Genomic DNA, 14,174 nt, shown 5'->3' with positions numbered 1-14,174 from the left:
AGCTCATCTCGTCTTCCAATTTCAGAGGTTTAATACAGTCCAAAATCTAAGAAGGTTTCAAGAAGATTACATCCTCACTCCAACAAGTTTCAGAGTATTTTTTGCGCTAGATTTAGGAATTCATCAAGCCAAGTAGCTTGACTTTTTAACCAACTATTGGACTTGAAAATCAAGCTCGTGAAAAATTACATACTTGTGCTTGAGTTGACTTGATTTTAGATATTTATTGCTTGACTTGATATCAAGCTACTTGATATTACTTGAGCTTGATATGCACGCGTCGCAAGGCATATAGTTCTGAAATCTCGTGCGCGTTTAAACTAAATAAGAGGATTCTTCGAGCGCCGAGAGACTGAAGCTTTCGCCAGTGTGACTTTATTAGTAGTTTTCTCACATTTCTATGAAATCTATTGGTAGATTTTGGTAGTTTCAAAAATATCTTTCCAAACTTGGCCATAATGGCCAAGGATATTTATCAATGCCAGCATCTCCAGCTTCTATTCGAAGACAATTTCCCAGAGCTGCTCTAGAAGTTACAAAAACCCTCAATAGTTCAGACGACAAATCCATAAGATACCTCATGTGTCTTAGATCCTGGATGGAAAATTATGAAATCAATCAAAGTCTGGTGGTTTCTCAATATTAGGAAACTCTTTTTCTTCATTATTTTTTAGTTTGTTATAATTTATATTGATTTAATTTATGTTTCTACTTCAAATAAGTTGCTATTTTCGTTTCTTTTATACAATAAGTTTAATAAATAAAAGTATTTTTTCAAGGTGCCTTCCCATTTCATCACTTTTTCATTGATGTGACACTACACAATACTAAACTGCTAAAACTGCTAAACTGCTTAAAAATCAAGTAGCTTGATATGATTCAAGTACTTGATAAATAAATACTTGACTTGATATTGAAAAACAACTACTCAACATGAGATTGACTTGAAATCAAGTCAAGCTCAAGCCAAATAACTTGAAAATCAAGCCAAGCCGTGAATCTCTGATTCCACCAGTAACCTGCACCTTTTAAAATGGAGAATTAAATTTTAATGAACGTTCCTACAACAGTGATAGGGTGTCAAAATTATCCTTTAGTAAATCTCAGGAAAATCCAAATTATGATGAATTTTCCGTAAATGAGCAATGATGAATAAATGAATTATAAGTTTTGGTACTTATTCACCCATTCTGTAGCGAAGGTTAATAAAATTTGATTACTATGAAATAGTTCTTGCAGAATCATAGAGAATGTCAAATAATCATTTGAATTTGTCGAATATTTAGTTTTGCCACAACAAACACACTTTTACATCAAATAAAAATAGACTAATTACTGATAATGTCATGAAAATTTCAGATATTTCCAGTGTTTCCTCACTTCAGAATATTCTCTGAACTAATTGCATAAAAATTCCATATCAATATATTCAATTTGCTGAATAAAAAAAAATTAAATCGCTTATTCATGTAATTCACTTGTGGCACGGCACTTTCATGGAACACACGATAATCAGTATAAATCAGGTAAACAAACAGTTTAATGCTTGTAGGTCCATGTTGGGAAGTGTTAATTGGTTACATCAATTTGTTACTGAATTGAAGAAAAGGTGAACAAAACATTAAACAACATGCTTACTCTCTATAAATCATTTGCAATCGGTAGAACTGAAAATATACACTTGATGGTTTCGAATATGTAATGGTTTGAAGCCTAAGGTGATTGACTTCTACATTTATTTAATAAGGATACTTATTTATTACAATCATTTGAAAAGGAAGAACACCAGTTGCCAATAAAAAAAACATTCGACAAGATGTGGCACCAAGGACAATTAAGAACGAAACTGATGAAAATAATGCACTCATTTCTAGTGAATAGAAAGTTCATTGTCGACATACAAAGAGCGAGGTCGAAAACAAGTAATAAATAGTCGGGTGTACCACAAGGACCTATAATAGGCCCCATACTGTTTGATATTCTTGTTCCAGATATCCCAGAGACGATGAGCAAGATAGCTCTGTCAGTTGACACTGCGATCTACTTTTCCAACCTTGTGATATGAAAGAACTCATAATAGCTCATCTCGTCTTCCAATTTCAGAGGTTTAATACAGTCCAAAATCTAAGTAGGCTTCAAGAAGATTATATCCTCACTGCAGCAAGTTTCTAAGTATTTTTTGCCTAAGATTTAGGGATTCATAAAGTCGAGTAGCTTGACATTTTAACCAACTACTTGACTTGAAAATCAAGCTCGTGAAAAATTACATACTTGAGCTTGACTTGGTTTTAGATATTTATTGCTTGATTTGATATCAAGCAACTTGATATATTTGAGCTGGGTTTGCACGAGTCGCACGACATATATTTCTGCAATCTCGTGCGCCAGGAGACTGAAGTATTCGCCAGTGTGACTTTATTAGTAGTTTTCTCACATTTCTATAAAATCTATTGGTAGATTTTGGTAATTTCAGAAATATCTTTCCAAACTTGTCCAAAATGGCCATGGAATTTTCATTAACGCCAGCATCTTCAGTTTCTGTTGAAAGACGATTTCCCTGAGCTGCTCTTACAGTTACAAAAACCCGCAATAGGTTAGGCGACAAATCTATAAGATGACTCACGTGTCTTAGATCGTGGATGGAAATTTATGAAATCAAACAAAGCCTGGAGGTTTCTCAATATTAAGAAACTTTAATTTTTATTATTATTTTTTATTTTGTTATGATTTATAGTGATTTGACTTATGTTTCTATTTCAGAAAAGTTGATATTTTCTGATGTTTTATGCAATAAGTTTACTCATTAAAAGTGTTTTTTGCATGGTTCCTTCTCATTTCATCATTTTTTTATTGATGTAACAAGTAGCTTGGTATGATTCAATCAAAATCAAGTAGCTCGATATGATTCAAGTACTTGACAACTAAATACTTGACTTGAGATTGAAAAACAACTACTTGACTTGAACTTGACTTGAAATCAAGTCAAGCTCAAGCCAAGTAGCTTGAAAATCAAGCCAAGCCGTAAATACCTTGCAGGGTAGGTTGCAATGACAAGGCATTAGGTCCAGGTGATCAAGAGTTTCTTCCTTCTACCCACATGATCTACACTTGGCAGTTTCTGATATCCCTATTTCAATAAGTATTGAAGTTATGGAAGATTCCGCCAGAGTATTTCTCTTTCTATTTTCTTTTTCTCTTGAAGTAGTTTCTATACCGTAAAAAGATTTCGCGTCAGTATAAAATGCATTCGTACTACATTCGCGAGTGATAAAACTCAAAATTGTTAGTTTTTTCTGTATTGGTATTATTTTCAACATGTTTACGTCAAAATTGAATTAACAACATCCATTATCATTTTAGTTGTTTTTTTTTATAGGGAGATAAAAGTAAGATAACCACGGAAAGTCCAAACATCCAAAAACATCTAGCTACCGAAAAAATAAAACGAGAAAAGAATTTATATAATAGTCAACAAACATAGCCTTGTCATGATCGGAGACGTCAATAACCTTGGACTGGCATATTTTTTAAGCATGTCCAGCATTTTACAGCTTCGGCCATTAAATTCAGAGTCACGGCCGACTGATGCCAATCTTTACATCGATTCACGGCAATTTTACTGCATCTTTGAGAGCCAATCATCACTCAGAACAATAGTTGTATTTCACGCTTTGGCTTTCCTAACTTTCAATTCGGATTGGAATGCTTTTGAGTTATGGGTTGTCAAGACATCTCCAATATGTGGAATATCAGTCATAGAACAAAGTATTTTGTCGATTTTGTCTATTTTTTGGTATCAACTTTAATGTGTGAGCATTTGGCAAGCACAAACATTTGGAAGAAGAGCTAACTATAGGTAGCTTTTGTGTGTTTTTCTATTCGCTCATTTATTCTCATTTATTTCTGAAAATTGTCTTGAAAATATTCAGTCTGTAAGATACTGCTCGAACATGTGACATATGCAGAACAGAGCAATCAACCATCCAACACTCCATATGTGTGTTCCTCCATTGACGTGACCCTCTCTTTAACGATTAAGCGCTGAAGTTTTCGATTCAGAATCATTAGGCTCCATTAGAGCTACATATTCAAATTGTTCAAAAATACACACGATATACAAACAACAAAAATGTAAATGATCAAACATATGTTTTTTTCTCATGAAACACTTTATTTTTTATTGAATTTTGTAGATTGCGTGTAGTAAATGAACCCAAGTTTGTTCGAATTTTCATATTCTAAAAACTCACCGTTTTTAATATACGTATTTTGATTTTTCATTAATTGGAGGGTCTTTGGCGAAACCTCATAACTTTGAAATGAATGAATTATTTTATTGTGATTCTGAAAATAGATAGTAGAAGAATGAAGGTAAACACTGACTTCTTGCCAAAGCAACCCTCTACTGGGTGTTCAAAATGATACAATTCATTGATGACTTATTCAAACGTCAATATCGAGCTTACTTCAAATGAAATACCATTATTTTTGAAAAATTCTCTACCGAATGAGAAAATAAGATATTAATATTCAACTGGGTCATCAATGAATAGTCTCAATTTGGGCACCCTGTAGGGTTCTCAATGCTTAACAAAAAGTCAGTACTTACCTCCGCTCTTCTAGTATTCACTTTCAAAATTTCATTCATTAAACAGTTATTTTTAAAAGACCCTTCAATTTATGAAATATCGAAATATCTCAAAAACGGTAAGTATCAAGCACATGAAACGATTTGATTAATTGATTCCATGCAATCTGATAATTAAATAAAAACAGGGTGTGCCTTAAGGAAACATACCTATATGTTTGGTCACCTACACTTTTTTCAGCGGTTAACCGTAATACAGCTTCGCGCCAATGCTTGAACATCCTGTATAACCTAAACTGAATTGCAAAATTGTAGCTTGATAAATGGATATTCATAATAATTTGGATATTCCTGGGGATTAGTAGATAATTGTTTGAAATTATACGACAAAACTACAAGAAATTAAAAAGTGTAGTACTGGGACAAAGTTTGTTTCTACATTTTTCATTCTGTATTGCAGAAACAATATCACACTGTAGATTTGCGTTTAAAATTAGCATATCATATGATCAAAACTTAAAAATGGAATATGTATCTCAAATTCAAGTCAAATACCTTGTGAAGGATTTAAGAAAAAATTAGAAAAAAAAATTAAACATTAACACTCTATATCTTGAAAAAATTTGCGTTTGCGGGCCTATGTCAATAAGACTTTTTTTTCTTAAAATAATCCGAGGAATCTTTCATTTTCATTTGTACCTTCAATTTAGGAACACCCTGTATAAAAAATAACTAGGTAAGTACCGATGCTTTCGAGCGCTTTTTTCATCTAGTAACAAATTGAACCTAATAGACATAATCGAGTTTGAAGTTGAATTTACATCAGTGAGTAAAACCTTATCTTTTGGATATAACGTTTTTTTTTGGACATAACATTTTTTTCGACATAGCGTTTCTTAGACATAACGTTTTTTTGGACATAACGTTTTTTGGATATAACGTTTTTTAGAAATAACGTTTTAAACATAACGAAATGATAAAACGATCATTTCGCCGCCGATCACTCAAAAAGGAAGTATAATTTTCACCGGAACTCAAAATCCGATAATTTCAGCATAAAATGTAAGCTAAGTGATACATTAGGAAGTCCATGGCCTACTGCGCGATCGTTTATTCCGAACACTCGATATATCGACGATTATCATAAAGTGCACGATCGACTTGAGTTCAATTAAAACTTCCTGCTTTTTCTACCCAAACCTAACAGCTCGAAGAAAAAAACCGGTTGAAAGTTAATAAACGTTCATTTTGCGATGTATCATTTTGTATAAGCGGATAGATCTATTGTTTACCGGTTTCGGAGTGTTATTGTTAATCTTCCAACGAAATCATTTATTGCTTGGGTAAACATTCGAAAAATAATGAAGTGATTACGTTCGGCTTCTATCAATATTTACCTGAACGTTTCCTGTGCTACACCGGAGACAGCGACTCCATAAAATTAAGTGAATTAATAATTTTTCTTTTTTTTTCGAACAAATAGGGTTTCAAGAGAATTCATCACGTTTTCTGAATTTAGAACTCGTTTGATTACTTCGAGTTTGAAAGCCTCGTAATAGTTTGTTTGATCAGAATATAGTTATCCAATGTTTGATAAAGAGTTTTCCAATTTGAAATGGTTATAAGGGCAAAATTGTATATAATTTTTCGAAATTTTTTAAGTCATTTGTGTTCAATAGGTTATGCCATTTAATTATGAAAAGATATATGCTTCAATAACGTTGAGAACTTGTTTTATCAAAATCAGTACTCATTTGTGAATACTGAATGAAATTTAGGAATTCATGGTGGATATTATTAAGTTGATCGACTTAAACAATTAAATAATGTCTGAACGGATTGCATTCATTATGCAATATTATAGTAATGGGCAAAATAATTTATAAATTTTTGAAAGAAACACCCTACTACTGAAAGAGGATATAAATTTTATCTAAGGTATTTGTTAAAATCTTTATATTTCAAGTTTGAGATTCTATAAATTTTGAATTAGGCTGGACCTACATTAGATCCGCATTTCTCCCGATCCGACGTTGTCCGATGGTCGGACGACGTCGGAAGAAAAACAAACACCTTTATCTTAATGTTAGTGCCTACAACTAATCGGCCGTCAAATCGGATAGTGTCGTGAGTCGTCGGGAATCGAGAATTCGGAAGCTTCGTTTCAATTGTAGGCACTAACATTAAGATAAAGGTGTTTGTTTTTCTTCCGACGTCGTCCGACCATCGGACAACGCCGGATCGGATCGGATCGGGAGAAATGCGGACCTAATGTAGGTGCGGCCTTAGTAATAAAACACCCTGTTTAGCATATTCAACTTTTCACATAATCTAATAAAGAATTATGTTTTTTTTGTACATAACATCCAAAGAGCAAAAAAAAAATGCTTCTAGGTCTATCCTATCAAGTCGGATGACACTAAAAACCTTTTTCTTCAACTGCCATAAAAAATAGCATATTCTCCATTGATAACTGAATTTCAAATCAATGTATTGCTCATAATGTGAGAAATATTATTCCTCACAGCACACTGCCCACACTTCGCTTGATAGACCAATGAAATAGGCTTTTGAAGAGTCGTTTCTATGGAAACGCAAAGAATTCATAGGTTCTGTCAAAAAAGGACATTTTGAATTGATTCAGTTACATTATACTTGTATTATTCAAATTTTTGCAGTTGAGGAAAAGGTATGGTGTGCAATATGTGGAGAAAGCCCTTTTCTCACTCGTGAGAAAAATGAACTTGACACACCCGCTATAAAGGCATGCATACAGGGTGTCAGTGAATAAGGGATTCTGCATGCAAATATAAGTACTGCTTGCTACTCACCTTTTATTCAAAAATATATCCTATTCCAAAATGAGGTATTTAATTCATTCTTAAAAACTGAATATCTTGAGAAAAAAAATGAAACACCAATGAGATTCTTAAAATAAAAATCATCAAATTGGTGACAAAAAGTCCTCATGCCTTTTTACGTGTTTGGTGAAGTTTTTATTCAAAAAAATTAAAACAACTCAACTTTAATACATTATCAATAACTATCAGATAATGGGTTTTTTATTAAGAAAATGAAAATACGCGTTTAGATTTCTTTTACATAATTTATACATAAAAACGAAAAAAAGGCATTCAAAATATTTTTCTGTCACAAATTGAACGAGGAATTCAATAATGCTTGACATATTTCAGTGGCGTACCATTTTTTCTTAAAGGGAAAGCAATCGTCACTGTTATGCGCGCCAATGGTGAACATGAAATTCTTTATTGCATCAATAAATGCGCAATAACTAATTCTTGAAACCCACCCCAAATTTCATTTGAGTATTTCTACGGCTTTTAGAGCAATGAATAAGAAGTCAGTTCTGAAGAAAAACTTCAACACACCCCGTATCTCGAAATACATTTGCAAACACAAATTGTATAGCAAACTGTTATTAATTTTCAATGCATAATTACCCTCTTAAGTTAGTCTCATTTTTTCACTAACAGCCTGCATATCTGACCATATAATTATTTTGTGGAAAGCTCTTCTGTTTCTTCAAGCAAATTTTTCCAAAAATTTAATAAATGACATTGCGTTGAAAGTAGGTATCACGCAATTGTATGTCCCATAGCAGATTAACTTAGTAGATAATAGTATTCTATCACGAGTTCTCACCTTCGAACTCTAGACATCTCGTCAAGTTTCCACCATCAGTTTTGGAGGGAAAAATAACGTAAGAAAAAACATTAGCACCATAAACTATCAACGCCACCAACACCATCTTGAATGGACACTACGTACTTCACATGTCTTCATTTGTGAATGAATGAATATTCTGCCCGATCAAACTAAGTATCTAAACTTGGAGAAAGCAATCACTTCCTCCAAGTTTCACGTTAAAATAGTAACAGCGGCCCATTCTACAGATGTTATCTAATTTTTTCCTTCCTTCCTACTTCATTCCATGCAGACCTCGATAGAGAGTAATTTCCCATCTCATTTGATATTCGTTATTATTTTCATGGTTGGAGTGTTAGCAAATCGTGATGTTTAGGTATAACTGTGTAGAGATCAGCCAGTGGAAATTATTAATCAATGATCGTTATTTTAAGTAAGCCAGCGAGGTGAAAAAGAAAAATGTGTGGAATCTGTAATGATTGGGAGCCGCCAACGGTATTTTATGCAGTCTATGGTTTGGTTTGCGAAAAAGATGAAGAAAATTATACTTCAATGGTTGTTGTTTTGCGCGCTTCCAAGCGGTAGATTCTACATTTGATAATTGGAAGGCGCGGATTTTTGGAATTCTTTCAATGTGAAATTGACGCAAGTATCCTCTACCTCCTCCTCTATCTGTCATTACCCCAGAGTAAAAAACATAGATATAGAAAGCATATGTCATTTTCAGTAAGCAAATTTTGTCTCCAACATGAACTATCAAATTTGAAATGAAGCGCGCGGAAATGAATACCTACATATCAATGATACGATATTTCACTCAATTCGCGAGTTTCTCCACAAAGAACGCATTTCTTATGTTCCATAGTGAATCAACGTTTCATATCGACTCGAAATATATTGAGATGAAGACCTAAATATATCAGAAATTCAGCCAAACAACGTGAAACAAGGGATGACACTAGGAGAGCAATTGTTGCCAAACCTTGGATTTCAGCAAATAGATACAGAAAATAATAAATACTCTGCATACTATAAATTCGACAATTACGAAAAATATTGGGTTCCAAATATTTAATTGAGAATCATTCAAATAAATATATTTCATTCAATATGATATACATTCATAATGATATAGTAAAATTGTGGATTTGCAAATATGTATGTATATCACAATCCGACAACGTACTCTAACCTTGTTGGGGACAATTTATATTTATTACTCCATGGTCATTACAATAGTTTGTTTATGTTACTTCATTTTTACAGTACATCGTACATCTTAAATGTTTTTTGCCATTTTTACTAGGGTATAGAAAGAGGAATTGAATGTGTGCTCATTCAATGTTTTTTGGACATAAACGTTGTGAGAGTTTAAGACACATAAATACGTTTATTTTACGCTGGTTTCAGAGCGACAGTGGGCTATAATTTATTATTAATGATGAAATTTGGAACTGAGAGTTGGGTTCGATCCACTGAGGAAGAATTCGTGGTCAAATTCGATTCTGTCCGTCCGTACACGATAGCTCTAAGAGCTCAGAATATTTCGTTGCGAATATATTATAGTTAAGTTCGTTAATGGCGCAAACCACTCAGATGGTACCAGAGTTAAACTCATATAGAGTGTGTTCCTAAATTGGAGGTACAGAAGAAAATGACAGATCCCTCGTATCATTTTAAGAAAAAAAGGACTATAAACATGAATCAGCAAATGCTTTGTTTTCGAGAAACAGGATGTTACAGTTTGATTTTTTTTCAAGTCGTTTCTCATAGCACTTTCCCCTCGCAAGATATTCAACTTAAATTTGGCAAAGATATTCAAATATTAAAGATTTCATCATCTGATAAGCTCAGTTTGAATGCAAATCTTCAGGGTAATTTTTTTTTTATTTCGGTGTGCCACTGGTATTTTGGAAAAATGCAAAACAGGACTTCGTCCAGTACTATACTTTTTGGTTTCTTGTAGTACCTGCTACTGATTTCGAGAGGAAAATTTCGAACAATTCTCAAGTAATCCTCAGGAAAATCTGAATCAATTTAAAGATCCAGTTAAAAAGCTGTGATGAATGAATTAATTATAAGTTTTGGTACTTATTTACCCAATCTGTAGAGAAAATTAATGAATATTCGATAAAATTGTATAATCATCACCAAGAAAGTAGGACTACAAGAAAATAAACACCCTGTATCCCAAAAGCACAGCTTTTGCAGCCCATGTTTATAGGACTTTTTTCATTGAAATTATCTAAGGAATCTCTCTATTCCATTTTACTTCGAATTAAGGAACACCCTGTATATTTGCATTCATGGAAAAGAAGAATCGAACCAGAAAAGCATTTTAATTTTGAATATACTTCATTTACTTCCAATTTAGGAACACCCTGTGTATGTATGGAAAGAAAAAATTGAGCCAAAAACGTATGTGAAAATACTTTCTGGTTTCCTTGAAAAAATATCAAAAATTTTACGTAAGAACTATTTTCATTTCTGCGTGATTTTTTTTTACAATTTCATGCACGTGTAGAAGTTATTTCTGAGAATTTGATTCCATAAACCTTGTTAATCCAATTCTCTAATAAATGAAATATTAAACCTTTGTGCAAAGTTTTCTTCAATGTGTTTTCTTTAGTTCCTACATATTCCTAAATATAACCTGTGAGAATTTCATAAAAAAAAAATTCTGTCAATCAAAACATTGTTGCTTTTTCAAACTACCGACTGATCAGTATCAGAGAAACACATACCAAAAACGGCCAAAACCCATAGTACCAACACAGCCTTCATTTCTAAAACTCTCAAACACGGAAACTGCTAATCACATCTTATCCAAACGACCAATCACGATGCACGTAGCACTAAAGGCCTTATTACTTATTTGTACGTACGTTCTGCAACAAACGCGCGACTTTTAACAACTAAAGATCGAAGGTAGGTATGTGTTTCTACCAGCTCGAGTGTTTACTTACTGATTGAAGCAGTTCGACTCCCGCATAGGTGGACTTCGATATAATTCAATTAAGCAGTAATTGAACACTTTACTTGCTTCATCAAAATTAAGCGTACTTTCCCTCTATGAATTAAGCAAAAGTATGAAGCGAAAGCAGAGATATTGGTATTAAACGTTTGAATTTAGTATATTTTACATAGTTGAGTGGTTGCATTTTTTTTGGAGGTTGCACAGGAAAAGAGTTTGCATCTTAATTGGGTGGTATTGTGTGGTTTCTAATGGTTGTAATGTGTTGATGATCGATAAAGAGTTATGATCAATTATTGTGAGATCGGTTTTAATTTTGGCTAATTGACTGAGACGAAAGAAACATTGGTTTGTTATTTTTTTTACTTCAAATTCCACACTACGATTAGTTAATTTCCCTTTTATAAACTCGTATGGGAATATGGAGATGAGCTGATGTAAAGTCAGCAGCTAGATCAAAGGCTCGATCATTCATTCGCCCTTGGAGACCATAGAACTATATGTATGTGTTTTTTTCGAGGTATATAACTTTAAGTTGGCATTACTGTTCAAGATGGCGACCGATTTAACAGCTGTCAAGTGATTTATTTTCAGTTTGGTTTGGCAATTCATCACGAATAGACTCATGCCTGAACAACGCTTGCAATTAGTGTAATTTTATTTCGAAAATAATAGTTCTGTGCGGAATACGTATCGCGCACTACGTCCATTTTATTTTGTTTAGCGATGAAGCGCACTTCTGGTTGAATGGCTACGTCAAAAAACAAAACTGCCGCATTTGGAGTGAAGCTTATCCTCGAGTGTATGGCGAAACACCGTTACATCCAGAAAAACTGACTGTTTGGTGCGCTTTATGGGATGGTGGAATCATTAGTCCGTACTTCTTCAAAAACGATGATGGCCAGAACGTTACAGTCAATGGTGATCGGTATAGAGCCATGATTACTAACTTTTTCATTCCTGAATTGAACAACCATGATGTCCAGGAACTGTGGTTCCAACAAGACGGCGCAACATGTCACACAGCTCGTGCCACAATCGATTTATTGAAAGACACGTTTGGTGACCGCCTAATTTCACGTTTTGGACCTGTGTATTGGCCTCCAAGATCTTGTGATTTAACACCGCTAGACTACTTTCTGTGGGGCTATGTAAAGTCATTAGTCTATGCGGATAAGCCACAAACCCTTGACCATTTGGAAGACAACATTCGCCGTGTTATTGCCGATATACGGCCACAAATGTTGGAAAAAGTCATCGAAAATTGGACGTCCAGATTGGACTACATCCGAGCCAGCCGTCGCGGTCATATGCCAGAAATCATATTTAAAATGTAATGGCACAAGATTATCTCGCGGATAAATAAAATTCATGTTAATCGAATTATCCATCGTTGTTTTATTGCAATTTGAAATTCTATAGCTCTAAAAAAACACCCTTTATGTAAAATAACGGGTGACCCACCACAGACAGGGTGTAAATGAGGATATTTTGAAAGTCTTCTTTTGTAATGAGTCAAAGGTAATCAGAAGCACAATTTGAAATTATTTTTATGGATAGGGTGTTCAAAAACAAATATGTAAGGCTAAGTTAGACTTTTTTCAATGTAACACCATGATATAAATTTAAAAAAAGGCTCAAATAATGATAAGTTTCTTCTTTCATCACTATCTCTTCATATCTTGGAAGCACCATCTACGAAAAAATGTCGAAAAATCGAAAATATGAAATTTTTTGATTGGTAATTAATGGAAAAGCTAATTGAGTCGTCGATACAGACAATGCTTTCTCGAGCAGACACATTGGCTGCTACTATACCTATAGAAGAAAATTAACAATTAATTAAAGAATGTTTTATGGTTTTTATGATGTGATCAGCTCAAAATTCTGTATGAAGCAGTGGCTATGCCAGCTTTCAAAATTCGTGTGGTGGGGAGTCAAGGAGGGGCCAAGATCTCTGGATTCACCTAGTTTACGTTAAATTTATGTTGTATTTTTTTGCTTATGCGATATGCAAAAATATAAGGGGTCCCCTGGCCCTTTTCTAGTGACGCCACTGGTTTGAATCTCGAAAGTGTTATTTCACATCAACATCCAAGATCTCAACACCGTCGCTTTTGGGTAATTTTTTTTCGAAATCCCATCTTGAATTTTCAATGCTATCAACATTTACTTTTGCACTGAATAATTTCACCAAAAAACATCTTCTATCTACGCTAGACAGCAATAAAACGGTAACAGTTAAAACAAATCAATGTAAGTATGAATTATCTTCAAAATCTTCCCAAATTGAACTGTTAGTCATCAAACGTTCAAATAACATTACCTATATTATCTAGGTACCCAAACAAAATTATCAACTACTGTCACTACGAGTTTCAAGAAAACCCAAAATACCATCAGCTTTAGGTACCTAAATGCTAATTCGAACCAAATGGTTTTCGACTTGCGCTTTAGGCTTTGAAGTTCAATATTGCTAGAAAAAATTGTTATTCTAGACCTTTTCATAACGGATATATTCGTATTCGTAGTCTCTAGAACATTTAATATCAAGTGATTTAGGATGGGGAAACTAGTTATATTAACATTAACTTTGTTCTTTCTTACACATCTTTTGTTGGCAAGTAAACTATATTACTTTTTTTCAATGATTAGGATTTCAAAAAAGGAAAAAATCGGCAAAAATATAGGATATGGTATACAAAAACTAGAGGTTCAAGAATTTCCATAAAAATAACAATAATAATCATTCAATCAGTTCCGAGAAGTAGTTTGATCAAAAATTCGTTCTTCTATTTTTGTGTAAATTCTCGTACCTAGAGTTTTGGTCTACTATCTATGTAGTTCATCGTTATTTTAAGATGATAGGAAATTATTTATGTCTTAATTTTCATTAATTTCTTCTGTCCGTTTTATCGTGAAACTCATGTTATTAATTTTTTTCAG

At 33.4% G+C, this 14,174-nt stretch overlaps 1 protein-coding gene across 2 annotated transcripts in view; it reads right to left on the bottom strand.

Annotated features, from left to right (window-relative positions):
- LOC123684632 overlaps nucleotides 1-11,225 on the bottom strand; it is a 36,312-nt gene extending 25,087 nt beyond the window's left edge. The window contains exon 1 of one of the 2 annotated variants that reach the window (XM_045623965.1): nucleotides 10,999-11,225. In XM_045623965.1, the coding sequence (XP_045479921.1) occupies nucleotides 10,999-11,038 (40 nt within the window). In that variant the 5' untranslated portion in view covers nucleotides 11,039-11,225. Of the gene's footprint in view, nucleotides 1-8,251; nucleotides 8,394-10,998 lie in introns of those variants that run through there. The other variant, XM_045623957.1, reaches the window with a different exon arrangement.
- Between the last annotated feature and the right edge of the window lie 2,949 nt (nucleotides 11,226-14,174).

Source organism: Harmonia axyridis, chromosome 1 (assembly GCF_914767665.1).
Source record: "Harmonia axyridis chromosome 1, icHarAxyr1.1, whole genome shotgun sequence".
NCBI classification, from domain to species: domain Eukaryota; kingdom Metazoa; phylum Arthropoda; class Insecta; order Coleoptera; family Coccinellidae; genus Harmonia; species Harmonia axyridis.
This window is presented reverse-complemented; position numbering and strand designations above follow the sequence as displayed.